Source organism: Chiloscyllium plagiosum, chromosome 35 (genome assembly GCF_004010195.1).
Source record: "Chiloscyllium plagiosum isolate BGI_BamShark_2017 chromosome 35, ASM401019v2, whole genome shotgun sequence".
Taxonomy (NCBI): Eukaryota; Metazoa; Chordata; class Chondrichthyes; order Orectolobiformes; family Hemiscylliidae; genus Chiloscyllium; species Chiloscyllium plagiosum.
Genome location: NC_057744.1, coordinates 37513730 through 37541465, shown reverse-complemented (window position 1 = coordinate 37541465; position 27736 = coordinate 37513730). Strand labels below are relative to the sequence as shown.

At 40.9% G+C, this 27736-nt stretch overlaps 1 protein-coding gene across 6 annotated transcripts in view; it reads left to right on the top strand.

Annotated features, from left to right (window-relative positions):
* The window catches only part of arhgap32b (Rho GTPase activating protein 32b), a 551689-nt gene that overhangs the window by 311623 nt on the left and 212330 nt on the right, over positions 1-27736 (top strand). For all 6 annotated transcript variants that reach the window (XM_043676934.1, XM_043676933.1, XM_043676937.1 and 3 more), the window contains one exon: positions 16565-16651. In XM_043676934.1, the coding sequence (XP_043532869.1) occupies positions 16565-16651 (87 nt within the window). The remainder of the gene's footprint in view (positions 1-16564; positions 16652-27736) is intronic.

The following is a 27736-nucleotide window of genomic DNA, read 5'->3' as shown; positions in this document are numbered from 1 at the left end:
TAACACTCCCCCACCTCTCCATTTCTTGCTGTTTCTTCCACCCCTCCATTTTCCCTAGGGAGAGTTGATGAAAGTGAGCAGTTTCTCCAAGCAAACATATCTTTGAAGCAATTTGGCCTCCAGTAGTGCACAATAAAAAGTGCAGGGGTTAAATGGGCCCTCTTGCAAGTGAGCAGTTCACACTTCATCGTAGCTTTTGTTGCCTTAAAGCTTGCAAGACCTGAGTACTGTCCCCCCCCCCCGTCCCCCCCCGGGGTCATAACACAAAGTTTGAGATACCCAGTTTTTTCCAGTGCAGTGAATTATTATGAATAACACTATGAGGAAGCAAAACTATTTATAGCTTATGCAATGATTGTGAATAAATATTTGTAAAGCAGGAATAATGGCAGGGTGTGGGTCACTTGGAGAGCCAGTAGGGATACACCAGAGGTTTTCTGGATAATTCCTGTACAAAGTGATGCTATCCATGAGATGTGAAGCCTGATCTTATTCTCCCATGTTTATATTCTTTTTTCTCAGCCTGAGTTTTGCTGCTGTTATCATAAACGTCCTATCTATTGCTGGCCACAGCTCCTTTATGGGGCACAAGCTGGAGAAATTGATAGTGGAGGGAGAGACTCGGGCAAAGAGCGGGAGTTAAAATATTTCGCTTTTCTGTAGCCTCCTTTTTGTTCTCCGTCACTCTTTACTAAATGCTGCAGACATATAATTAATTCTGTTGGCATTTGGGGTATTGGATCTCTCAGAGATACAGAAGAATTAAATCATGTATTCACAGCTGCTGCCACCTTCTGGGACCTGTGCATTCAGTCCATGGACTTCCATTTCCTCTACCCCTCTCCATAGCCACCCATTTATTATGTATTCCCCAGCTTTGTTCCTCCAACCACTCCCCCACCCCCATACATAACCTCATGCTTCTCCAGATTAAATTCCATGTCCAATTTTTATACCCTCTTAATGATTGGAGGATGTTAGTTTGTGGTAAAACTAGAGGGACAGGCTATACTAAGGGTAAGACCTACTGCTCCCAAGCTGTTCTCCAGTTTCTGATTGGTCATATCCAATGTCTGTTGCGGAAGGGTATGATGCTGGGTGGGTCAGGGCTAGGGTCATGGTTACCTGGCTGCTGTCCTCAAGTACCTGACCACACCAATGCTTGATTTGGCAGGCAATACGGCCCAGAACAACAAGAAAACCAAATCATTGATAATGAACCAATCATCTCTTCATGATCAAATACACGCAAAGTTTTTTATCATCTGCAAATGTTAAAATCATGCCTCTCATTCAAGTTTAAATTATTAATAAACTCCACAAAAAGCAGAGGATCCAACACTGTGATGTGACAAACCACAGGAAACTACTTTGCATTTGCAAAAACATCCATCAACCATTTGCTTCCTGTCACTGAGTGAGTTTTGAATTGGGTTTGCCACATTCCCCTGTATCCTATGCACTTTTATTTTTCTGACCAGCCTACTGTATGGAATCTTGTCAAATCCCTTATCAAAGTCCATGTGGACGACATCCACTGCGTTACTTAAATTCATTCTCCTTGTTACTTTCTCAAAAAATTTGATTAATTGAGTAAGACATGACCTTCCCTTGACAAAATCATTCTGACTATCCCTGATTGGTCGACACTTTACCAGGTAACAATTAATCCAAGTAATTTACCTACTACTAATGTCAAACTGACCACCCTTTAATTATTTAACCTATTCCTTAGCACTATTTTGAACAATAATTCAATGTTCACAAACCTCCAATTCTCTGGTATTTCACCTGTATCAAGTAAGAATTGGAAACTGATCCTCAAAGCTCCATAAGTTTCTTGCCTAGTTTTCTCTAACAGCCAAGGAAAGAATCAATCCAGCCGTGGTGATCTATTCAACTGCAGTGAGGTCAGTTCCTCCAAAATGTCTCTTCTCATTGTACAAATATAGAAACATACGAACAAGGAACAAGGGTAGGCAGCTTGGCTGTTGGAGCCTGCTCCATGCAATAAGCTCATGGCTGATCTGATTTTTAACTTCAACCCTGAGTTCCTGCATATCCCTGATGATCTTTCAGCCTCTTGAGAGTGGAAAATCTATCTATTAACTAAGGGGCTACAATTTCAAGATTATCAGCAAGAGAACTACAACAGAGATAGGATGCAAAGTCTTTATTCAGAGAATTGTTATAAGTTGGAATGTGCTGCCTGGGAGAATGTTGCAGGTGAGGTTTGAGAAGAGAGCTGAATATATATTTGAAAATGTTAACTTTAGAAAGCTAACGAGAAAGGCTGGCAAATGGGCATGGGGAACGATCACCAGACCCAAAGTGTTAACTTTGATCTCTCTGCACAGGTACTGCCAGACCTCCTGAGCTTTTCCAGCAACTTGTGTTTTTGTTTCTGATTTACAGCATCTACAGTTCTTTCAGTTTTTATTGTGACTGGGACTAGCTGGGTGACGCTTTTAGGAGCTGGTACAGACATTGATGGGCCAAACTCCTGCCTCTTGTACATAAAACTGCACTGCTGCCTCACAGCACCAGGAACCTGGGTTCAATTCCGTTCTTGGGCGACTGTCTGTGTGGAGTTAGCACGTTCTCTCCAGTTTCCTCTCTCAGTTGAAAGATGTGCAGATTAGATAGATTGGCCACGCCAAATTGTCTGTAGTGTCCAAGGCCCCGTTATTAACTGGGAGATGCAGGGTTACAGGTATGGGTAGGGGGTTGGGTCTGGGTGCGATGCTCTTCAGAGGTTCAGTATTGACATGATGGGCTGAATGGCCTGCTTTCACATTAGGGATTTTTGTGATTTCTGGGAAACTCTTTCTATACTTCTGCTTTAAAATATTTCAAGATTCTGTATCCAATGTCTTTTGAGGAATGGCATTCTAAAGATTCTTAAGTCGCTGCGGGAAAAAAAGGTCTCCTTATCGTTGATTTAAATGGGAAACCCCTTACTTTAAATGTGACCCCTAGTTGTAGATTTTCCTGCAAAAGGAAACATCACTTTTATATTCACCCAGTCAAGTCCCCTCAGGATCAATTAAATCACCCTGACTCTTCTAAACTCCAGATGATAAACATTTAGTCTGTCTGTCCTTCTGTCATAAGGCAATCTGCTCATTCCAGGTATTAGTCCAGTAAACCTTCTCTGATCTTCCAATGCATTAACATCCATCCCTAAGTACAGTGAGCAGTATTCCGGATGTGGTCTCGCTAATTGCCCTGTATAACTGAAGCATGACCTCTCTACTCTCGCATTCCATTCCCCATAACATAACCACAACATTCTATTAGTTTTCCTGATTACTTGGTGTATCTGCACACTAACCTTCTGTGTATCATGCACTTGGACACCCAGATCTTTCTTCATTTCAGGTGCAACATTCCACCATTTAGAAAGTCTGCTTTTTAAAACTTCTGTTCTGCCAAAATGGACAATTTCACACTTTTCCACAATGTGCTCCATTTGCTAGATCTTTTCCCACTCACTTAGCTTATCTATATATACCCCTTTATATACTCCTTATGTCCTCATAACTTACTTTCCTAACCATCATTGTGCCATCAGCAATTTTGGCCATTATACCTATGATCCCTTCATCCAAATCAATTGTATAATTTGCAAAGAGTTGAAACATGAGCACCAACCCCTGTGACACATCACCTATGGCATTCTGCCAGCCTGAAAAACACCCAATTATTCCTACGCTCTGCTTCCTGTTAGCCAGCCAATCTTCTTACCATGTCAAAACATTACCACTACTAAGTATACATTTTTACTTTCCGCAGTAGCTTTTGAAGTGGCACATTATCAAATGCCTTTTGAAAATATAAATGCAATGCATTTACATCACAAATTAATTTCAAAGATCTCCAATACATTAATTAGACATGATTTTCCTTTGACCGAACCATGGTCATATTCATTGTATGACCCTTTGATTTTTTTTGCTATAAATTCTGTGTCTGATGTATTCTCTCTCGTTACTGCCTGAGGAAGGATTAGATTAGATTAGATTAGATTATATTACAGTGTGGAAACATGCCCTTCGGCCCAACAAGTCCACACCGACCCGCCGAAGCGAAACCCACCCATACCCCTACATTTACCCCTTACCTAACACTACGGGCAATTTAGTATGGCCAATTCACCTGACCCTGCACATCTTTGGACTGTGGGAGGAAACCGGAGCACCCGGAGGAAACCCACGCAGACACGGGGAGCATGTGCAAACTCCACACAGTCAGTCGCCTGAGGCAGGAATTGAACCCAGGTCTCAGGCACTGTGAGGCAGCAGTGCTAACCACTGTGCCACCGTGCCGCCCACGAGCAGAGTGGGGGCTCTGAAAGCTTGTGGTTTCAAATAAATCTGTTGGACTATAACCCGGTATCATGTGATTATTTTTCTGACCCCCTTTCCCCCAGCCCCCTTTTCTTCCCCCTTGCCCGTATCCCCCTTTTCTGCCTCCCCTTTCTCCCCACTCTTTTCTGTCACCTTCCTCCCCACTCTTTTCAGCCCCTCTTTCCTCCACTCACCTTTTTATGTTGTCCCATCCTGCATTCCTCTTCATTTTCTGACCTCGCCACTGTGTTGAGTCTAGGCATTCCTGGCTTTCTTCCATGAGGATCAAATCGTTTGAGACTTTGAATCATAAACAGCATTGTGGAAAGCCTGTCAGGTATGAGGTAGTCCTCTGAACTGATGGACGGTTGAGACTCTGAAAGTATCTAACTGGGTCAATAGCATGAAACCCATCTCCTGGTAAGGAATCCAGAACAAGGGAGCACAGCATTTAAGTTACAGTGAAACCTTTCAGGGCTGATGTATTAATGAACTTCTTTATTCAGAGGGTAGCTGAAATGTGGAGCATCCTTCTCCTAAAAAGAAACGCAACTGAGGCCCGAGAAATTTCCAAAACTCAGATTGTAAGAGGTAAAGATATCAGTGTTTAAGTATATAAATGGAATTGAATATTGATCAGCGATGATATAACTAGATGTCATTGATCCACAGAGCACAGACACAGGCCCTTCGCCCCAACTCTTCCATGCTGACCAGATTTCCTAAATTGAACTAATCCCATTTGTCTGCATTTGGCCTTTATCCGACTAAACTTTTCCTATCCATATAGCTGTCCAAATGTCTTTTAAATGTTTTAATTGTACCCACCTCTACCATTTACTCTAGCAGCTCATTCCATATATGCAACACCCTTGTGTGGAAAAAGTTGTTTCTCAGGTCTCTTTTTTTAAAATCTTTCTGTTCTCACTTTAAACCTATCATTGAATCCCGACGGTGTGGAAACAGGCCCTTTGACCCAACAAGTCCACGCTGACTCTCCGAAGAGCAACCCACCCAGACCCATTCCCTTACCATCCTATACTGACCCCTGATTAATGCACCTCACCTCCACATCACTGAACAGTGTGGGCAATTTACCATGGCCAATTCACCTAACCTCCACATCTTTGTGGAGGAAACTGCAGCACCTGGAGAATATCTATGCAGATACAGGGAGTATGGCTTCTAGTTTTGGACTCAACTATCATGGGGAAAAGACCTTGACTATTCCCTTGTCTGTGCCCCTCATGATTTTTAAAATCTCTATAAAGTCACCCCTCAGCCTCCAGCGCTCCAGGGAAAAATATCTTGGCCCCTCCATAGAACTCAAACCTTCCTATTTCAGTAACATCCTTGTCAATCTTTTTTTTTTAACACCCCCTCTAGTTTAATAACACTCTTCTTATAACAGAGCAACTAGAATTGTATTCAGTACTCCAAATTTCACCTTATATTGTCTTGAACAGTTGTAACATGATGATCCTGCTCTTGTGCTCAGTGCTCTGATAGATGAGGGCAAGCATGCTAAACTCCACCAACCTGTCTACCTGTGACGCCAATTTGAAGGAACTATGTACTCGCACCGTAGGTGTCTCTGTTTGACAACACTCCCTAGGATCTTGTGATTATCTGTGTCAGTCCTGCCCTGAAGGTTTTGACTTTTAGGCAAGAACTTTCAGAAGAGGAGAAGGATATTTGCAAGTAAAGGGACGGCTAGAAAGTGGAACCTTCAAAGCTGAGATGATGACAGTCCAGAGACAAGTATGTTCCTGTTAATGTAAAGGGCAAGGCTGGTATAGGAAATACTGGATGACCAGAGAAATTGAAGCTCTGGTCAAGCTAAAGAAGGTTAGCATATACCAGGTATAGACAACAGGTATTGAATGAATACTGTTACAACATGGAGTTAACCCCCCCCCCCCCCCCCCCCCCCCCCACTAATTTAAACCAGCAACACAGAAAAGATTTACCCTGTGCCGTAATCTGTTAAAATTTGAGAGGCCAAGAACTACCCCAAAGGTCACTATTTAAAATAAAAGTTAACAACTTTATTTTTTAAAGTTTAACAGAGAATAATTAACTAAAAGCTATGTACAACTATTTTCTCTAACCTATCTTTTACTTTCCCTCCACAATACTGGTCCGATATAACCCCGATTAAGATTTACAGAAAAATTCAAATTTCAAAACCAGCTAGCTGTCGAATCTTCTCTTTGTAGATTTGCTCTCCAGGTCAATGTTTTTTTCTGTGCAAACTCCTTCTTGAGACAGGTATCTCTGAGTTCTGACCAGCAGCCTACATTTGTTGTCTTTTGGCAGTTCTCCCCCCAACTGTTCAATTTATTTTAATACTTATACCCCAAAGCATCAGATCGTTTCATTGGTTTTAATATTGTCAAACTTGATTGGAGGTTAGTATCTTGGGGTATAATTTAAACAGATTGGCCGAATTCAAATTTGTTTTTGTCTCATAGCAACTCAGGTACTGCGAGCTGCTGGACCGAATGTTACATTGTAAATTCTCCAGTACTCTGCGTGCTTGCTAAGTCCTTCACTCTCTCAAAGGTACAATACCCCTCTACGCCTTCATAACACCTCCCCCTTTAAGAAAAAATAAACCAGATGGCTTCATTTTATTTTCTATTCTTTAAACACACTACCATAACATACAGATAACTTTAATTTAAGTCACATTAACTTCTTCATATATAAATAAATAAATATATCTAACATTGAATAGATGTATCTTATCTGTACTTCATCAGTTAAATCTGCTATAAAGTATCTACAATTACATTCTTACGACCCGAAACATGTACTATTTTTAAATTAAAAGTCTGTAACATAAGGCTCCAATGAAATTGCCTCATATTCTTGTCTTTAAAGCATTTTAAGAACATAAGCGGATTGTGATCTGTGTGCAGAACTGTCTCCGACACATTGTTCGTGACATGCACATTAAAATGTTGTAAGACCAGTACCAAACTCGATAGTTCTTTTTCGATAGTGGAGTATTTCGTGGATGTTGAGTTTCTTCAAAAAGTAACCAAGCAGTTCAATCCCATCCTCCTCTTCCTGCAGCAGTACAGTTCCAACCCCTATATCACTAGCATCAATGGCAACTTTAAGAGGTTTTGAAAAGTTTGGTGTAGATTTCAAATGGTCAAATGTCTCCTGGCATTGTTCTGCCCACAGAAGCTTTGTGTTCTTCTTCAGCAAATCGATTAATGGTGCCAAAACACTGCTGAAGTTTCTAACAAACTTTTGATAGAATCCACTGAGTGCTAAGAATTGAAGCACCTCTTCCTTTGAGGTTGGTTGTGGAAATTCCTCGATGGCCTTCGTCTTTGATTCCATGGGGTCAACCTTCCATGACCGATGCTATGTCCCAAGAGCATCACCTCTGCTTTTGCGCATTCAGTTTTAAGTTTATTACCAGTTTTGCTTCTCGTAGTCATTCAAAGAGCACTGCCAACTCTACCATGTGATCTTTCCAGGACTTACTAAAGATCACTACATCGTCCAGACTGCGCAGTTTGTTAACCCAGCCACAACTCTGTCTTTGGAATGTGGCGGGTGTGTTCTTCATTCCAAAGGTCATCACTTTAAATTAATATAGCCCATTTGGGGTGACAAACGCAGAAATTTCTTTCACTGTCTCTAATAAAGGTACCTGCTCGTAACTACGCATTAAGTCCAACTTGGTGATGTAACTGGTTTGTTCAACTTTCTCTATATAGTCCTCCAATCTAGGAATTGGATAGGAGTCTGATTTTGTAACAGTGTTGACCTACTGATAATCCACACAGCATCGTTGAGACCCATCTGGTTTGGGAACTAAGATTCAGGCGGCATGGTGCCTCAGTGGTTAGCACTGCTGCCTCACAGCGCCAGGGACCTAGGTTCAATTCCAGTCTCGGGCGACTATCAGTGTGGAGTTTGCACATTCTCCCTGCGTGGGTTTCCTCTGGGTGCTCCGGTTTCCTCCCACAGCCAAAGATGTGCTAGTCAGGTGAATTGGTCATACTAAAATACCTGTAGTGTTAGGTTCATTAGTCAGCGGGAAATGGGTTTGGGTGGGTTACTCTTCAGAGGGTCAGTGTGGACTTGTTGGGCCGAAGGGCCTGTTTCCACATTGTAGGGAATCTAATCTAAGATGATCGGCAAGCACCACTTGATCTGGCTTGGTTCAGTGATGCCTTGTCGAGCATGGCCTCCACCTCCATCTGGACCTGTCAGGCTTTGAAAGGATTAAGCCGATAGGGGTGTTGTTTTATCAGAGCAGTATTCCCTACGTCTGCTTCATGTACAATAGCATTAGTCCTCCCCATCTGAATCTTATTTACGTCCTAATATTGCAGTAACAAACCTTTCAACTGTGTTCTGTGCTCATGAGACAGATAGTTTACTAATGTATCCAACTCCTCAAGGACTTCTACATTTTTAAATCTATTTTGAGGCACATCATCTGGATTTGATTCCTCACTCGGCGGGGCAGTAACTAACACCTGTTCCTCCAGTTCCTTCTCTCGAGTATAATACGGTTTCAACATGTTCACGTGACATACCCGATACCTTTTTTTCGTATCTGGCATCTTTACTGGATAGTTCACCTGATTCAATTTTTTCTCAATTTGACAGGGACCACTAAACCTGGCTTTGAAGGGATCTCTTATCACTAGTAACAGTACTAATGTGTCATCCCCTCGGGAAAACGTTTGAGTCTCAGAGCTTTTATCTGCCACCTACTTCATTGTATGCTGTGTCCTCTTTAGTTAATTCACCTACTCTATTTTATCTCTACCTCACCTCTGATACATAATCGAAGTGTGAGATCTCCAACTTTGATCCTGTCAATTTTTCTTTATTTAATTTCAAAGGGCCTCTTACTTCATGCCTGAATATTAACTTGAAGGAAGTGAACTGAGTAGATTCATTTGGGGCATCTCTAATGGCAAACAATACGAATGGGATACCTTTATCCCAATCACTCGGGTAATCCTGACTGTAAGCTCTCAACATGGTCTTCAAGGTCTGATGCCACCTTTCTAAAGCTCCCTGGGATTTAGGATAATGTGCACTTGTTTAAAGTGCTGTACACCTAAGCTATCCCTAACCTCTTTAAACAGCCTAGCGGTAAAATTTGACCCTTGGTCAAACTGAATCTCTATGGGAAACCCATCCTGTGTAAAGAAAGCTGCTAACTCCTCTGCTACTCTTTTTGCCTTGGTGCTCTGTAATGGAATTGTTTTCGGAAATCTGGTAGACACATACATTATGGTTAACAATTACTGGTTCCCGCTTTTGGTTCTTGGGAGGGGACCCACACAATCAGTTATAACCAAGTGAAAGGTTCTTCAAATGTAGGAATTGGCAACAAAGGTGCTGGTTTTATTACTGCCTGTAGCTTATCTTCCATTTGGCATATATCACACGTACGGCAAAAGTTAACCACATCCTTGTGCAGTCCAGAGAGAACGTGAGGGCTGCAGATACTGGAGATCAGAGCTGAAAATGTGGTGCTGGAAAAGCGCAGCAGGTCAGGCAGCATCCAAGGAACAGGAGAATCTACGTTTCGGGCATAAGCCCTTCTTCAGGGCTTATGCCCGAAACGTCGATTCTCCTGTTCCTTGGATGCTGCCTGACCTGCTGCGCTTTTCCAGCAACACATTTTCAGTTTGTGCAGTCCAGGCCAGGTACCTCTGAGTTCTGACTATCAACCTACATTTGTTGGTCTTTTGGCAGTTCTTCCACAACTGTTCAATTTGTTTAATATTTATATCCCAAAGCATCTGATCATTTCATTGGTTTTAATATTGTCAAAATACTAAGTTTAAACTTGATTGGATGTTAGTATTTTGGGTATAATTTAAACTGATTGGCCAAATTCGAATTTGTTTTTGCCTCCTAGCAACCCAGGTACTGCAAGCTGCTGGACCAAATGTTACATTGTAAATTCTCCAGCACTCTGTGTGCTTGCTAAGTCCTTCACTTGCTTAAAGGTACAGTACACCTCTACACCTTCATAACAATCGCTAGAAGAGCATTAGGGAAGTAGGAGTATACTTGAGGGAAATCAGGAGGAGATAACTTTGGCACATAGGAAAAGGATTCTGCAAATTCGTCAAGAACAAAAGCGCCTTAAAAATCAGCAAGGCCTAAAAATTCATCAAGAACAAAAGGGCCTAAAAAATCCTGTGTGGAATTACAGGAGATGGGTGCAATAACTAAATGCACATATCTCATCAGCATTTACTGTGGAACAGGATGTGGAAGCGAGAGAGCTTTTGGAAAGAAAGTGATTTCTTGAAAAGTCCATATTACAGAAGAGGAGGTGCTGGATGTCCTAAAATACAAAAATGTGGTTAAATCCCTGGGATCTGATCAGGTGTATCCTAGAGTGTTTTGGAAAGCTAGGTAACTGATTACTGGGCCCCTTGCTGTGATACTTAGATCATCAGTAGCCACGGGGAAGGTATCGGAAGATTAGAGGTTGGCTAACATGGTGCCATTATTTAACAAAGGTGGTGAGGAAACTGTTGACTGATGAGCCTGATGTCAGTGGTGGGTAGTTATTGGAGGAGCTTCTGAAGAGCAGGATTACAAAAATTTGGAAAGGCAAGGGCTGATTAGGGATAGTTAACATGGCTTTATGTGTGGGAAATTGTGCCTCACTAACTTGGTTGAGTCTTTTTGAAGAAATGACAAAGAAGGTTGATGAAGGCAGAACAGTGAACGTTGTCTATATGGGCTTCAGGAAGGTAATCAACAATGTTCCACGTGATAGACTGGTTAGCAAGGTTATATCACATAAAATAGTGGGAAAACTAGCCATTTGGAGATAAAATTGGCTCAAAGGTCGAAGACAGAGGATTGGTTGCGCTCTTTATTCCAAAAGGTTTGAGGGTTACTTTTCGGGTTGGAGGCCTTTGACCAGTGGTGTTGCTGAAAGGATCGATGCTCGGTCCTCTGTTAATTGTCATTTATATAAATGATTTGGATGTGAATATCGGAGGTGAGGTTAGTAAGTTTGCGGATGACATCAAAATTAGTGGTGTAGTGGACAGGGAAGAAGGTTACCTCGGATTACAACAGGACCATAATCAGGCAAATGGGCCAAGGAGTGATAAATGTGAGGTGGTGCATTTTGTAGGGCAAATCAGGCAGGACTTATGTACTTAATGATAAGGTCCTGGGGAGTGTTGCTGAACAAAGAGATCTTGGGGTGCACATTTATAGTTCCTTGAAAGTGGAGTCACAAGGTAGTGAAGATGCTTTTGGTACTCTTGTCTTTAGTGGTCAGTGTATTGAGTATAGGAGTTGCGAGGCCATATTACGGCTGTACAGGACTTTGGTTAGGCCACTTTAGGAATACAGCATTCAGTTTTGGGCTCCCTGGTATAGGAAGGAGTTGTGAAACTTGAAAGGTTTCAGAAAAGATTTACAAGGATGTTGCCAGGGTTAGAGGGTTTGAGCTATAGGGAGAGGCTGAATAGGCTGGTGTGTTTTCTCTGGAGATTTGGAGGATGAGGAGTGAATTTATAGAAGTTTATAAAATCATGATGGGCATGAATGCAATGAATAGTCAAGGTCTTTTCCCATAGATAGGGAAGTCAATACTGGAGGGCATAAATTTAAGATGTGAGGGGAAGGATTAAAAACAACCTAAGGGGCAATGTTTTCAATTGGAGAGTGTTGCATGTATGGAATGAGCTACCAGAGGAAGTGGTGGAGGCTGGGACAATTACAACAATTAAAAGGAATCTGGATGGTTATATGAACTGGAAGGATTTAGAGGGATATGGGCTAAATTCTTGTAAATGGTCTCTAGATTAATGGATATCTGGTTGGTGTGGACAAGTTGGACCAAAGAGTCTGTTTCTGTGCTGTACATTTCTATGACTCTCTAAAATACAACACCAAACATTTATCTGAATTAAACTCCATCTGCCATTCCTTGGCCCACTGGTTCAGTTGATCAAGATCCGGTTGTACTCTTCGATAATCTTCTTTACTATCCACTATGCCACCATGAGTTTACTAACTATACCTCCTGTATTTTATTCAAATTATTTATATAAATGATAGACAACAGTGGACCCAGCACTGATCTTTATGTCCTATCGCTGATCACAGGCCTCCAGTCTGAACAAGAACCCTCTATTACCACCTTTTGTCTCCTACCGTCAAGCCAATTCGCACCCAGTTGGCTAGCTCTGACTGGATTCCATGTGATCCAGCCTTACCAACTAGACTACCATATAGAACCTTGTCAAAGGCTGTGCTAAAGTCCATGTAGACATACACAAAACCATGCTGACTTTCCCTAATCAGTCCTTGCTTTTCTAAATACATGTAAATCCTATCTCTCTGAATCACTCGAACAACTTCCCCACTACTCACTGGTCTGTCATTTCTGGTTTTTCCTTGTAGCCTTTCTTGAATAATGACACAACATTAACCACTTTCCAGTTTTGTGGCACCTCACCCATGGTCAATGATACAAATGTTTCCACTAGGAGCCCTGCAGTTTCTTCCCTAGCTTCCCACAATGTCCTTGGATACACTTGATCAGGTCCCAGAGATTTATCTACTTTTATGCGTTTTGAAATGTCCAGCACCTTCTCTTCAGTAATATGGACTCTTTTCAAGACATTACTGTTTGTTTTAGAGTTCCCTAGCTTCCATTTGTTCCTCCTCGGTAAATACTGATGAGAAATATTCATTTAGGATCTCATCAATCCCCTGTGGCTCAACACCTGGATGACCATGTTGATCTTTAAGGGACCCTCTTCTTTTCTTTGTTACTCCTTTGCCTTGAGAAACTTGTTGAACCTCTTTGGTTTCTCCTTACTTTACCTGCCAAAGCTTTCTCAACTCCCCTTTTTGCCCTCCTGGTTTCCGTCTTAAGTGTATTCCTGCGCCTCTATACTCAAGGAAATCACTTGATCCCATCTGCCTATACTGAACATTTGCATCCTTGTTGTTTTTGACCACGGCATCAATATCTCTAGTCATCCAGTGTTCGAGTCATCCGTCAGCCTGCCCTTTTACACTAATAATAATGTGCTGTCCTAGAACTCTCATTATCTTGTTTTTGAAAGCCTCCCACTTGCCAGATGTTCCTTTACCTGCAAACAGTCTCCCCCAATCAACTTTTGAAAGTTTCTGTCTAAACTGGCCTTTTCCCTATTTAGAACCTTAACTTGTGGACCAGATGTATCCTTTTCCATAATTATTTTAAAACTCATAGAATGATGGTCACAAGTGTCAAAGTGCTCCCCCACTAACACCTCAGTCACTTGCCCTGTCTTATTTCCCAAGAGGAGATCGAGGTTTGCCCTTTCTTTAGTAACGCCATCTAAATAAATGGCCAACCAATCTTGTGTTGAGCAACTGTCTCTTGATCTTACGTTTCTATACAGTGATGAAAATGACCGTATGTCTGTGGGAGGATAAACCTTTTCGCTTATGCAGGACAATGTGACGGCTCTTGGAGGAAGGCCTTCGTGCAGGATGCAGTGTGTGTAGGAGGCAGTTACTGTTCATGACTTCAGAGATTAGTAGCAAATACAGTGAATGACAAGGCCCATATCCCCAGGGAACGCCATATTGCACATGAGAGCTTACACAAAGAACACAAATCACATTCTTAAATTCAAATGTATGTGCTTGAATAATTTGACTCTGAGCTAAATTAATATGATGAATATGCTGTCTGAAAGGGAAAAACAAATCGTGCTTTTCAAACCCAGAAACAGCAGGTGTTCAACTTTAATCACTTTAGCCATTTTCAAGCAAAAAATCTAAATTTACTGATTTTTATATCGTTGTTGCCTGTCAGCATTGATGAGACATGCAATGCAGTGATCGGATTAAAAGGGATGACAGATTGCTGAAACAAAAGCCAATGGATGTGCTGCTGACTTGAACACACTTTAGAATATATAACTTTACTGGTTCAATGTGTGCAGCTTTAAGATTGGGCATGGATTAGATATTTTGTTCTCTGCTCTATTAGATTTGTTTAATTCATGTATTTAATGACCAGGCATTGTTAAAATGCAACCTACGTAGTTTTCCTAACTGGCTAATCAAATGGAAATTTTTGGCTAGTCTAACTGAGCATAATTCTGTAATAAATATGCTCCTGCTTTATCTCCCTGGGCTATACTGCAGAGTTCTATTGTGCATCATGAGAGATGGCCCTGCTCAATGACCCTGCTAGAAGTAAGAAATAGCGTTATGATTTGATTAGTGAAGTTATAAAAGTTTAACCCTATTGGACATCAGTTACTCAAGTTGTACATGTGTTTTCTCTTTTAAAAAATGCCTGTTTTTGTTGTTGGGTATCCACATTGAATGTATGTGGGGAGTTTTGAGCATTTCCTTTGCTGTTTGAAATACCCTGGCCTGTGGTATGTGCTATTTATTCCAAAAGGGCTAATGAATTTGCTTGTAGTCCACTGCCTTATAGCTATTCATAAAGTGAAAGTTACATTCTGTGTGATTTTCTTTAGCATTGCTTTTCATCTTCCATCCACATTGTTCAGATAATTGTTTTTCACAACCTTTTTAACATTGGACTCTGCTTAGACACAGTTCCACAGTCAGAAAATCTTACATGTATCTGGGTATAGAGTCTGTGTTGCATTTTACTTTTAAACAGTGAATTGCTTGGAGGAAGTCAAGATGAGCTCAATGTCATGTGCAGTTTGTGAGGGTGGGGGAAGAGAGGAGGAACACCGCACTGAAAGTCAAAGCAAGAGTGCTTGATTCAATTGAAAACTTACTGATATTGTTGAAATAATTCCTCCTGTAGTAATAGAAGTGGAAATAGGATGATTTAGAATAGAAAGTTCAGGAGAAAGCAAAGGTATGACCTTCTGGTTTGAAAAGGATATATTATGCAAAGAGTTCGGAATCTCTCCTAGCCTGGCCCTAATACGCTGCAGCATACACAGTCAGCCTGAACAGTGTTACATGGCCGCTCAGAAGCCAAGCTTTGTTTTCAGTTAATGAGTGAATGTCATGTTTTATATAAAGACTTTTAACATGAACTGTTCATGTCTCCGCTGAGCGTTTTGAGCAGTGAAATATCTGGCAAGCACATTATTGCTGCACATACCCCTGTGTTGCTCTTGGCTGCTGTTGAGCTCCATGCTGTCGGTCCTAATCCTGTGGGACTCAGCCTACTACAGAGCAGCTGCCTTAGCCTGGCAAATTGAGCATGAAACGGGTAGTGCGGAAATGGATTAACGGGGATCTCAGTGACTCCAGTGATAAACATTCTGAATGATCGCCGTGTGGTCTGCTCGATAAAAACGATGGATTTTTGCAGATTGATCAACCAAACATTAGGCGAGCGGATGTTTTTCTTGCTGCATAGTTCCAGCATTTAGCTAGTGTCTGGACATGACTCAAGGATCTGCTGAACCTCTGCTGGTCTGTATATTGTAAGAAAAGCATTGTTAGGAGAGGTAAGTAAGAGGCTGCAGTGGGATGCTCCCTTTTGAAATGGAAGTTATTCAGTGCTGGCAGAGCTTTGATCGTTTGACACCTTGTTCAGAGAACCTTTTGTTATCTAAGAACTGTATACTATCAGAAAGACAGATACTTTGTGCCATTCATGAGCTTTTCCTTCTCATTAAATTCTGTTTTGTAAGAGCCTCATATAATTGTCATGCGCAAAAAACAAATTAATTTCCACAACCATAATCTGAGGTTTAAAATAGATTGGCAAAATGGTTTTAATTTTGTCAAATTGCATACAGATTCCAGCTTTTTGTTTTGGTAAAGATGTTAAAGGATTTAGCAAATGAATAGCTGGTCCTTCTCTTTAACTATGTGTTGTGCTTTATTGCATCCAAGAGAGGTTACGTGCGTATGTTTTTAAACAATGCTTAATATGTTAACCCTTTGGACCAGATCCTCTGTTTGAATATGAAGTTCTCTTGAGTGGACGATCCATTTTTAAATATAGATTTAGTCTGGCTGGGTATCACTGGTTGATGAGACCCTGTGTTAACCAGCAGGTAAAAATGTCACTGATTGTAGTTATTTGCTCTTACACTGCAATTCCCACAACATGGACATAATATACTTCAGGGTTAGCAGTGAGGGTTAAACCTTCGTGTGTTATTTAATGAATAGTTTGGCCTTGACCTAATTTTTTTTATCTTACATTCCCTTCCTGATGACCTGACCTTGTGTAGCTGGCGCTGACAGAGGAGCAGAGTGATACAAGCAAGAATGGAGCCGACACCAAAGAACTTGTGTTTCTGGTTCAGGTCTCCTGTCAGGTAAGGTTACATAACCTACTGATTAATCCAGATGAGCCCCTGTACTGATTCATTTTGTGTTCTATGATATAACTAGTGCAATAGAATGATGTGTTTGTAGAAGCAGATCGGGGGGGGAGGGCGATAGCTTTGTGATATTATTGCTGGACTATTAATTCAGAGACCCCCATAATGTTTTGGGGATCTGGGTTTGAATCCTGCCATGGAGATGGTGGAATTTGAATTCACTAACAATCTGGAATTAAGGAAATCTGCCACCTGGTCTACATGTGACTCAACACCCACAATAACACTTTCAGCTCTTTGGAAAATTCGGCATGAGCAAATAAATGCGTCCAACCAGTGATACCCCCATTCATTGAATGAATATTAAATAAAAATGATACTTGAAGCATTGAATACAAAAGGAAAAGAAAAACACTGACCTCAATATGAGAGACAGGATCCTTGATCAATTAGGTTGTACCTGGGTTGGTCCAATACTGCAAAATGCTATTAGGCTACTTGTCTGTATGTTACATTCAGACACTCCAATCTGAAGGATTTTAGCATTGCCTTCACCATTGCAATCAGTGGCCAGATTTAAGCATAAGTTCCAAACTATTCCAGTCCATTATGAAGTCCATTTCCCTCTTTCATTACTCATTGACATCTTCAAGGTACTCCATATGAGCAATACTTTTGAGGGTTCAGTAGAATGAATGTTGGGAAGACTACATTTGAATATGCTCCATAGTTCTGGAAGTAATAGAAAGGCTGGTTACACTGAAAAATCATAAGTCACCAGAACCTGATTGTACAAATTCAAAGATACTGAAAGAAATAGGGTGGAAATTACACTGGTATTGTAACTATCTTTAGGCATAATTCTCCAATCTTCCTGAAATATAGCGATGACATGAGAGGACTGGAGAATTGTAAATCTTGCAGCTTTGTTCAAAAAAATTGTATAAGGATAAGTCCAGCACGATAGGCCAGATAGTTTAAGCCTATTGTTGGGACTGGTTTTAGAAGCATTAATTTGGGTCAATATTAATAATCGCTTGGACAAATGTAGATTAATTAAGGAAAGGCGGTCAATTTATTAAGGCATATTGTGTTGGGATTTCAGTTCGGAAAAGTGTTTGGAGAAACTTTGGTTGATCCTTTTAGAGAAGAGAAGGGTCAGAGGAGATTTGAAAGACATGTTCAAAATCTGAACAGAGTAGGTAGTGAAAAATTCTTCCCATAGTGAAAGTGCCGAGAACCAAAGAACAGTGATTTGAAGTAATTCGCAGAAGCACTTTGAGTCTAAGAGCTGCAGTGTAATTAGGGTACTAAAACAGGCCATCAATGCCATCTCTCTCAAACAATCCCAATAATAGTCTGTGCCAATTCTTGGTGACAAAAAAAATCCAGAAACAGACAATCGGATCAATGGAAAGAAAATAGTGTATATAGAAAATATTGAGAAATATTGGATCCTTATTGACAATAACTTGAAATTATCGCCAGAATGTTTAGCAGCAGTGAGTAAACTAAATCAGATGTCAGGATGCAGTAAAATATCAATATTGAGGAGTAACAGTAACATAAACCAGGGAGAACTAGCCAATTTGGTGCAAAATTGGCTTGAAGGTAGAATACGGAGGGTGGTGGTAGAGGGTTGTTTTTCAAACCGAAGGCCTGTGATCAGCGGTGTCCAGAAGGTTATCTGGGAATAATAGCGAGAGTTTGATCAACTCAGCCAGAAGACGAAAGTGAGGACTGCAGATGCTGGAGATTAGAGTCGAGGTTAGAGTGATGTTGGAAATGCATAGCAGGTCAGGCAGCATCCAAGGAGCAGGAAAATTGACATTTCGGGCAGGAACCCTTCATCAGAGTGGATAAGGAGGCTTTCAGCATGCTTGCTTTCATTAGTCAGATGAGGAGTTGGGATATCTTGTTGCAGCTGTATGAAACGTTGATACTGCCACACAGAGTTCTGCATGCAGTTCTGGTTGCTCTACTATAAAAAGTATATTATTAAACTAAAAAGAGTTTAGAAAAGATTTGCTAGGATGCTGTCTGGACTGGAAGGCTTGAATTATCAGGATAGACTGGGACTTTTTCCCTGGAGCGTAGGAGGCTGAGGGGTAACTTTATATCATGACTATAAAGTCATGAGGGGCATAGATAAGTTAGATAGCCAACAGCTTTCCTCCATTGTAAGAGAGTCTAAGGTGAAAGAGAGAGATATAAAAGGGTCCAGAGGGACAAGTTTTTCACACAAGGGGTGGTGAGTGTCTGGGATGGGCTGCCAGAGATAGTGGTGGAGGCGAGTACAATTTTGTCATGGATAGGATAGATATGAAGTTTGAGAGGTCCATTCAGCAGTCTAATAATGGCAGGGATCAAGCTGTTCTTGAACCTGTTGGTATGTGTGTTCAAGCTCTGCTTCTTCTGCCAGATGGCCAGCAGGATATTTGACACCTTATTTCAAGGTTTATTATCCAATTTTGGCAATTGATGATCTTGATCAGTCAACATACCATTACTATTAGGATTGGAGTCGGGCAATCAGATAAGAATCGTTAGGTAAAATGCTAAAGTAAATGTTCTGTTTAAAAAAAGGACTTTCTGTGAACAGTAAAAAAATTGGTATTCTTTAAAAGTATTTTTGTGTGCTGACCTGTGTCCAGCAGTCTTCTAATCCTGTTGATGTGGAGATGATTCCTTTATAGAGTAATGTTGGTACTACTATTCAGGTTGTTCCTTCAATGAACAATAAACTGAGCATAAACAGCTGCATTGATAGGAAATGCAGTCTGATACTCTATATTTCTTCATACAGACAAAACTGCAAGCTTTTCAATTGGCCACTGGTCTGAAATTCATCCATTCCAGCTTCAGACTTTCTTTTGTACCTTTCCTGGCTTTCACAAGTAATTTGTTGGTAGTGCACTTTTATGTTCTGGCTCACCAAGTTATTTAATGGCATTTAACTCGTGACAGAGGACACAGTTTCCTGGAGTAATCAGCTCTGAGCTTTTTATTGGTTGTAAACCAAGTCTGGCGGTTGACCTTACTTCTGTAATTGAGACACAATTGTCCCATTAAGTTTTATATATCTCTGCTGGTGCAGGTTCTGACTCTGGCAATGTGATGGTTTCCATAATCTCAACAATCAATCTTTGTTTGAGTATGGTAAGTGTTGGCCAATCACATGGAGCTGAGTTTGGTTCTGTCCTCACCCTCAGGTGCCCTTGGATGATCCCTGGCAGCGGGGTTATTGGATTGTTAATAACAATGATAATAACATGAGCATTAACAGTAACAATACCATGGGCTCATTTTTGCCGTTCTTGTTCCAGGACAGATGTAGCACTTCTTCTGTCACTTTTACTGTGCTGAGAACAATTAGTATAACACAGACCAGTGAACAGGCCAGTCATGTCTGAACTAATGGGGCTGTCTAATGTGAACTGGAAATGCAGAAACAAATTATTTGCCAAAAGTGAAAGTCAAAGTTTAAACACTCGAGCGTGATGTTATTCCTCTTGCTAAGAATTGTTACTGCTTTTTTTAATGATGGTAACTGAAGACCCAATATTGTTCCTGGATAAAAAAAATGTACTTTGTAACTGTGGAAGTTGTAAAATTATATGCTCAGCAAGGTGATGTGGGTTTGTAAAATCTGCTGTCTTCACAAACTGTTCACTCTCTCGTCACTTCATAGCTCTCCCTCTTTGTGAATCTTAATTAATTTGAATTGCATGAGCTTTGCATAGTTTTGAGATATATCTTCCAAAACCATTTTCCAATATTTAACTAGTCGGTGGAGAAAATGACTTAAAGCAACTGTGAAACATTGCTCTTGTGCATTTACCAACTGCCATTTTCGGTCATGTGGATGATATTCCTATAATTTCGATGCCAGTTGTTTACCTTGTTCCTGTTGTTGCTGAACTTTCCATCCTAGAAACATCTAAGATCTTGACATTCCTCTAAATCTGAATGCTTGCACATCCCTGACCGCCTTTAAACGTTGCTGTACCTTCACATGCCTACGTTCTGAGCACTGGAATTTTCATTGTCTTTCTAACTTGCCTCCTTTTAAGATTTTGCTTAAATGACGTGTACAGATGGTTTCCTGGTGATAGTGTAGTCAATGCTGATCAGACAGTGCCCCTGTTGTTATACAACCATTGCCGAGATTATTATGTAAACAGTGCCTTGAATACCTTGCTGGCAAGGTCCATGGGCTGTTTTAGCTATGTCTATGTAGCTGTGTAGGGCAATGATGAAACAGGTGATTAGATTAGATTTTCAGATTACATTAGATTAGATTACATGACAGTGTGGAAACAGGCCTTCAGCCCAACAAGTCCACACCGACCCGCCGAAGTGCAACCCACCCATACCCCTTCATTTATCCCTTACCTAACACTACGGGCAATTTAGCATGGCCAATTCATCTGACCTGCACATCTTTGGACAATGGGAGGAAACCGGAGCACTCGGAAACCCACGCAGACACGGGGAGAACGTGCAAACTGCACACAGTCAGTCGCCTGAGGCGGGAATTGAACCCGGGTCTCTGGCGCTGTGATGCAGCAGTGCTAACTACTGTGCCACCGTGCCGCCCACAATGATGTAAAGAAGGCAGGCAGTGAATGGGTTAAATGAAACACATTCACTTAGATTGAAACAGTTTCAGCTTTTAACCATGTTCAATCACGGAGCTTTCTGTGTACCACTGAGCTAAATAAGAAGCAAACTAAAAAGATCAATAATTGGACTGGAACAGTCCATTCATCAAGAAACTCTGACAGCGAAAGGAGTGCACACTGTGGAGAAATGCTGAGCTTGCATTTGTAGTGTGGATTGGCAGCTCTACAGTCAGAACATGAACAACAAAGCCTCTCCTAATTGTGCAGCAATTGAAAAGATTGTCCTACATTTTTTTTAAACAAACGTTAGCAGCGTTTGTACCTTCCAGCAGGGGAAAATCTTTTCTCTCATACGCCCTTCCCCAACTTTTGATTCCAATTCCTGCTATTCCTTGATCTCTAATCCCACTGTGGCTAACAGCATTTTGTAGCACCAGTGAACCTCCTTACTTGGTGTATGATGTAATTAGGGTATGTGATTTGAGCATATGATGGCATCTTGTAATGTATCCTATGAATTTCTATATAGAATGTGCCTCAGAATTTATCATCAGAACACTGCATCAAGCAGTGAAAATCTCTGTCTGGATGACCGCTGATGTTCTACTTGTGGGGAACCTAACTGGCTTTAACTTGTTAATCAATGGAAATGGAAGTCAAGAAATTGAAAATATGATGGGCAACTGATTACCAAATTGAGAAGTATGAGTGCTAATTTGAACAATACAATAATGTTTGTAAATTGCTGATGTCCCAAGTTCGCTCCCTTGTTTCTTTGCTTCTGTGCTCAAACCCAGGATCCTCTATATTTTTATTCTGCTTTGTGAGCTTGTGCACCTAAACATTGTGTCTGGCATTTAATTATTTATTAATGTATATTTCTACTCCTTAGTCTTCCTCACAAAACATTTCAAGTCATATTTCTCCGCATTGAATTTTCTGACACATCAGTGCCCAGTCTGCTGGCCTGTTTCTCACTATAATTGACCACCATATCAGTTTCTGTATTGTCCATAAATTTTGATATTGAAGCTTTGGTACCCGTTGACTTCTGGAGGCAAAGCTTTTGCATCTTTGTCCAAAAAACTGTCACATTTATGACTCTGTTCCTGTCCCTTTAACTGACTATCAATTTAGATTGCCTCTTTCCTTTTATAGTACCATGTGTCTTCTATTTTATCAACAAAGTCCTTATTGCAGCAAACATTGAAGACTCATTTATACGCAAGCAGTGCACACTTTGTAATCAACGTAACTATTGTCTGATATTATTCGTGTTTTCGAAATAAAATGAGTCACAGACAGAATTTTGAATATGTATTGCTTTTCATGAACTGATTGCTGAACATCTTTTTTGGGGGGATTGGAGGAGTGAAAACAGAGTCGGGGAATATCTTTTATCTTTCAAAGACTTTCTGATTTTTAAGAGCAGCTGGAGATATCAAAACTTGTGGAATGGAGTTCTTAAGGTCTTTGTAATTATTTTGTAGCATGTGGACATCTCTGGCAAGGTCAGCATTTATTGACTTTGGGAGGTTGATGGTGAGTTTAACCTTGTCAAACTTCTAGAGTATTATATGAAGTGCTACTAAGTTGTGTTTTCCAAGATTTTGACTGAGAATGGATGAGCAGTTATACATTTCCAAATCAAGGTGGTGTGTGACTTAGAGCAGAGCTGGCATTGATGGCCCTCCTTATAGAGGACAAAACCTAGGTGATAGATATTATGGGTTTGGGAGATGCTATTGAGGAAACCTTGGCAAGTTGTTGCACTGAGCTGAAAATGTGTTGCTGGAAAAGCGCAGCAGGTCAGGCAGTATCCAAGGAACAGGAGAATCGACGTTTCGGGCATAAGCCCGAAGAAGGGCTTATGCCCGAAACGTCGATTCTCCTGTTCCTTGGATGCTGCCTGACCTGCTGCGCTTTTCCAGCAACACACTTTCAGCTCTAATCTCCAGCATCTGCAGACCTCACTTTCTCCTCGAAGTTGTTGCACTGAATCTTGTAAGTAGTAAACATTGCAACCATAGTGTGTTGACAAGTGGAATGTTCATTAAGTATACAAGTACCTTTGACCTGAATACTTTAAAACTTCATTGTTGTTATTGGAGCACTACCCAACCAGGCAAATGGAGAGTATTCCATCACATCATCTGACTCCCTAGAACCTTTCCATTAAATGCAAGAAACAGGTCACCAGCTATAGAATACTCTTTCTCTGACTTACTGGTGCGACAGCAGTATCTGTATAGCAAGTCCATTTAAGTTTAGATGAATGGTAATCCCAGGTCATTGCTGATAGAAGATTTGGCAGTGATTATGCTGCTGAGTAGCCAGGGAAAATTATTTCTAATGGGCGATGATAGTTGCTTGGCACTTGTGTGTTCTTAATGTTGTTTATTACTTAGCAATCCAAGTCTGAATGTTGCACAGTCTTGCTTGATGAGGGAGATTGGCTGATTCTCCTTGGTGCCTTCAGTGCCAGAGTTAGAAGAGAGTCAGACCTCTGGAAAGGTATGATTGGCAAACAAGGTGCAGAGAAAGTAAAGAGCCATCAAGTTAAACACAGAAAAGGCCCTTTGACCCATCGAGTCTGCACTGACAATAACTGCCACTAAAGGTGTGTTTATCCCAATTTCCTGCACTTATCTCATATTTTTGAATGTTATATTTCAAAGGCTCATCCAAATATTATTTGAATGTTGTAAGGTTTCTGGCCTCCACTACCATCCCAGGCAGTGCATTCCAGATTCCTATCGCCCTCTGAGTGAAAATATTTTTTTCAAATGCCCTCTGAATCTCCAGTCCTTTACCCTGACACTGTGCCCCCTTTCGTTGGACCACTTAGCCGAGGAGGGATATGGATACTCACCCTATCCATATCCCTCCTCATCTTAGACACTTCAATCATGACCTCCTCAACATTCTCTGTTCAAAGAAACCAATCTATGCTTGTCTGCTCTCTCCTTGTAGCTCAATTGTTCCATCCCAAGGAACATCCTGGTAAACCACCACTGTACCCCCTTCTTATAGTGAGGTGACAAGAACTGCACACATTCTTCAGCTATGGCCTAATCAATGCTCAGAACGACTCCAACATTACCTCCTTGCTCTGATACTCTATGCCACGACTGATTAAAATAAGGAGTCCCATAAGCTACTTTAACTATCCTCTTCATGTGCTCTACCAACTTCAGGGATCTGTGAATAATTACCCCAAGATTCCTCTGTTCCTCTGAGATACCTAATATCTGTCATTCAGGGGAATAGAGCTTGAGCCATCTGGGACGGCTAGAATTAAGATGAGGCTAACACCCTCATCTCTGGCATCAATCTGGTGAACCTCCTCTGCATTGCCTCCAAAGCCAGTACCTGTAAATCCTTCCTCATGTAAGGAGACCAGGACTGCGCACAACACGCCAGGTGCGGCCTCACCAACACCTTGTACAATTAAACCAGAACCCCTCTCCTTTAAAATTCAATCCCTCGAGCAATGAAAGGCAAAATTCCATTTGCCTTCCTGAATATCTGTTCCGCCTGCAAATCAACTTTTAGCGATTCATGTATGAGCACTCCTAAGTCCCTCTGCACAACACGCTATCTCTTGCAACTTAGTTGTTCCAATTTCCTGCAGCATCGCACAAACACACCCCTTGGCAAAAAGTGCATCATCTTGCACTTATTCGGGTTAAATACCATCTACCACTGGTCTGCCCAACTCATTTCCATTTTCCTGTGACCTACAGTGATCATCTTCACTGTCAATTATCCTATCCATCTTGGTGTTATCTGCAAACTTGCTTAACATTTGCCCCCATGTTTTCATCTGTATCATTTATGTATGTTTCAAACAGTAAGCATTCAAGTACTGATCCTTTGATGCGCTGCTAGACACTGGCCTCCAGTCAATCAAACAGTTTTCTTCCTAAGCCAGTTTCTGATCCATCTCTCCAAGTTTGCCTCAATTCCATGTGCTTAAACCTTCTCAATCAGTCTTCCATGTGGGACCTTAAAATCCATTTGCTAAAATCCATTTAAACAATATCAACAGAACTTCCCTTATTGATACACTTGGTCACATTTTCAAAAAATTCTAACAAATATGTTAGACATGATCGCCCTCTGGCAATGCCGAGCTGTCTATTCCTAATTAATTCCTGCTTTTCCAAGCGGATGTTAATTCTCTCCTTCGGGATTTCCTCCAATAATTTCCCTACCACTGACGTGAGGCTCACCTGTCTGTAATTTCTTGAAAAGTGGAACCACATTAGCCTATCCTCCAGTTTTCTGGAGCTTTCCCCATGACCAGAGAGGAATTAAAATTTTTTGTCAGAGCCACTGCAATTTCCTGCATTGCATTGTGGAATGAAGTTCATCTGGGCCAGGGAATTTGCCTAATATTAAGTCTATCAAAGCTTTTAAAGCCTCCCCATTTCTTTTGTCAAACCATGCAAGGTTTTCACAGTCCCTTTTTCTGAATTCTGTACTAATGTTCTCCTTTACCAGAGTGAAGACTAAACAGATGTATTTATTTAACAGTCTTACAATATCTTGCTGGTTCACACAGATCATCCCCTGAGTCCCTAATGGACCCTACTCTTTCCCTGGTTAATCTGTTCTCTTTAACATATTTTATAAAATATTTCAGGATTCTCCCTAATCTTATTTATATTTTCTTCCTGTATAGTGCAAGATGTTTCTTACAAGGGCAAACTATTCTAATTTTATAATTATATCAGCTGGAGAAGAATTTCAAACTTACATTTATGCTACCATCTTTACATCCTTAGCACATGCAAAACCACACTGATCCAATAAATCAGTTTAGAAAATCTGAGACTTTGTAGTAATTACAACAACCAATTAACGGCAATGTCCCTCGAACAGGAAAGTGATGAAAAAAATACTAAAAATGCTGGAAATACTCAGCAGGTCACACAGCATCTGTGCAGAGAAACTAATTAATGGTTCAGGTCTGTGATCTTTCAGCAACACTGCAAGTAGTTTGAGATGTTGTAAGCTTGAGTGATTGAAAGGTAGCAGGTGAAATTGTTGTGGACCAGGCCAGGCTGCCTCAAAACATTTCAGGAAAGTAGCCCAGACCCTAACTTTATGAAGTGTTTTAAGCAGGTATAAGGTGGATATTCCCGGAGTGATGCAGCTGGTCCAACCACTCAGTTTTAAATGAAACAGAATTTATTTGCAGATTAGTGAATGAAACGCAAGCGAAAAAAAAGAATTCAGGGCCACAACTATTTGAAAACCCGACCAACACGGTATCTCCTGCAACATACCATAAACGCACCCTTTGGCAAAAAGGTATATTCAAACACAAGTTCTTGCAGGAGGTAGAGATTACAGAGAAGATCAGCCAGGGCTCATTGGCTGAAACATGGAAACTTTTTTTATCCTCCCGCAGCTTCTGGGGGTACCCAGCTAAAACTAAACCAAACTGGAAGAACTGTCCACTCCCCTTTCATTGTACAAGTGTTTTAAAAAAAAGCCAGTTTCCCGATCGTTGCCTTAGGCAGTATCTGTTTGCCATAATCAAAGCAGACTAATTCCAGATAAATCTGAACCTCTGGTTTTTACAGCCCCTTTTGAAAAAAATCCAAGGGCACATTACTTTGTTAAAGGAGTAACGTCGTCACAAAATGAACAGAGGGGAAAGTTTGAAATAGACAGGAGATTAAATTACAGACATTTCATGTTACAAGGCCAAAAGAAGACAAACAATGAAGGCATTTGATGTAGTAAAAAGTAAAATCGCTATACTAAGTAGAGAAAGGAGAGAGTTAGCTACTCATCCTTCCGTAAAGCCTACAATCTACAATCCCAGTGACTGAGTGAAAGTTGTTCACAGATATTCACAGACACAAAATGTACAGAAAAGTTGAAGAAAAAGAGAGGTGGAGTGAGGAAGACATTTTGATATTTGAAAGAGAACATATCCTTCAATGTATACAGAATTCATCTGGTTCGAGTTCAGAAGTAAAATATGCTGCTACTGTGCATATTCTATAGGACTCCAAATAGTGAAAGAGGGAGGTAGAAATGGAAATCTGAATGAAAATGACACATACAAGTATGGACCATTGACTTTGGGAATTGATTTGGATAATGTTAGATTAACGTAAAAGGAGGGTAAGGTATTTCTGAAATTTACGAGGAGAAAGGGAGGTCTGCAGATGCTGGAGATCAAAGTTGAAACTTTATTGCTGGAACAGCACAGCAGGTCAGGCAGCATCTAGGGAACAGGAGATTCGACGTTTCGGGCACAGGCCCTTCTTCAGGAATGAGAGGCAGAGAGCTTCTTCAAGGAAGGCATCCTTGTAAGAGGATTCGCAGTAGGTTGAAATCTTCGAGGAGAAAGTGAGGTCTGCAGATGCTGGAGATCAAAGTTGAAACTTGATTGCTGGAACAGCACAGCAGGTCAGGCAGCATCCAGGGAACA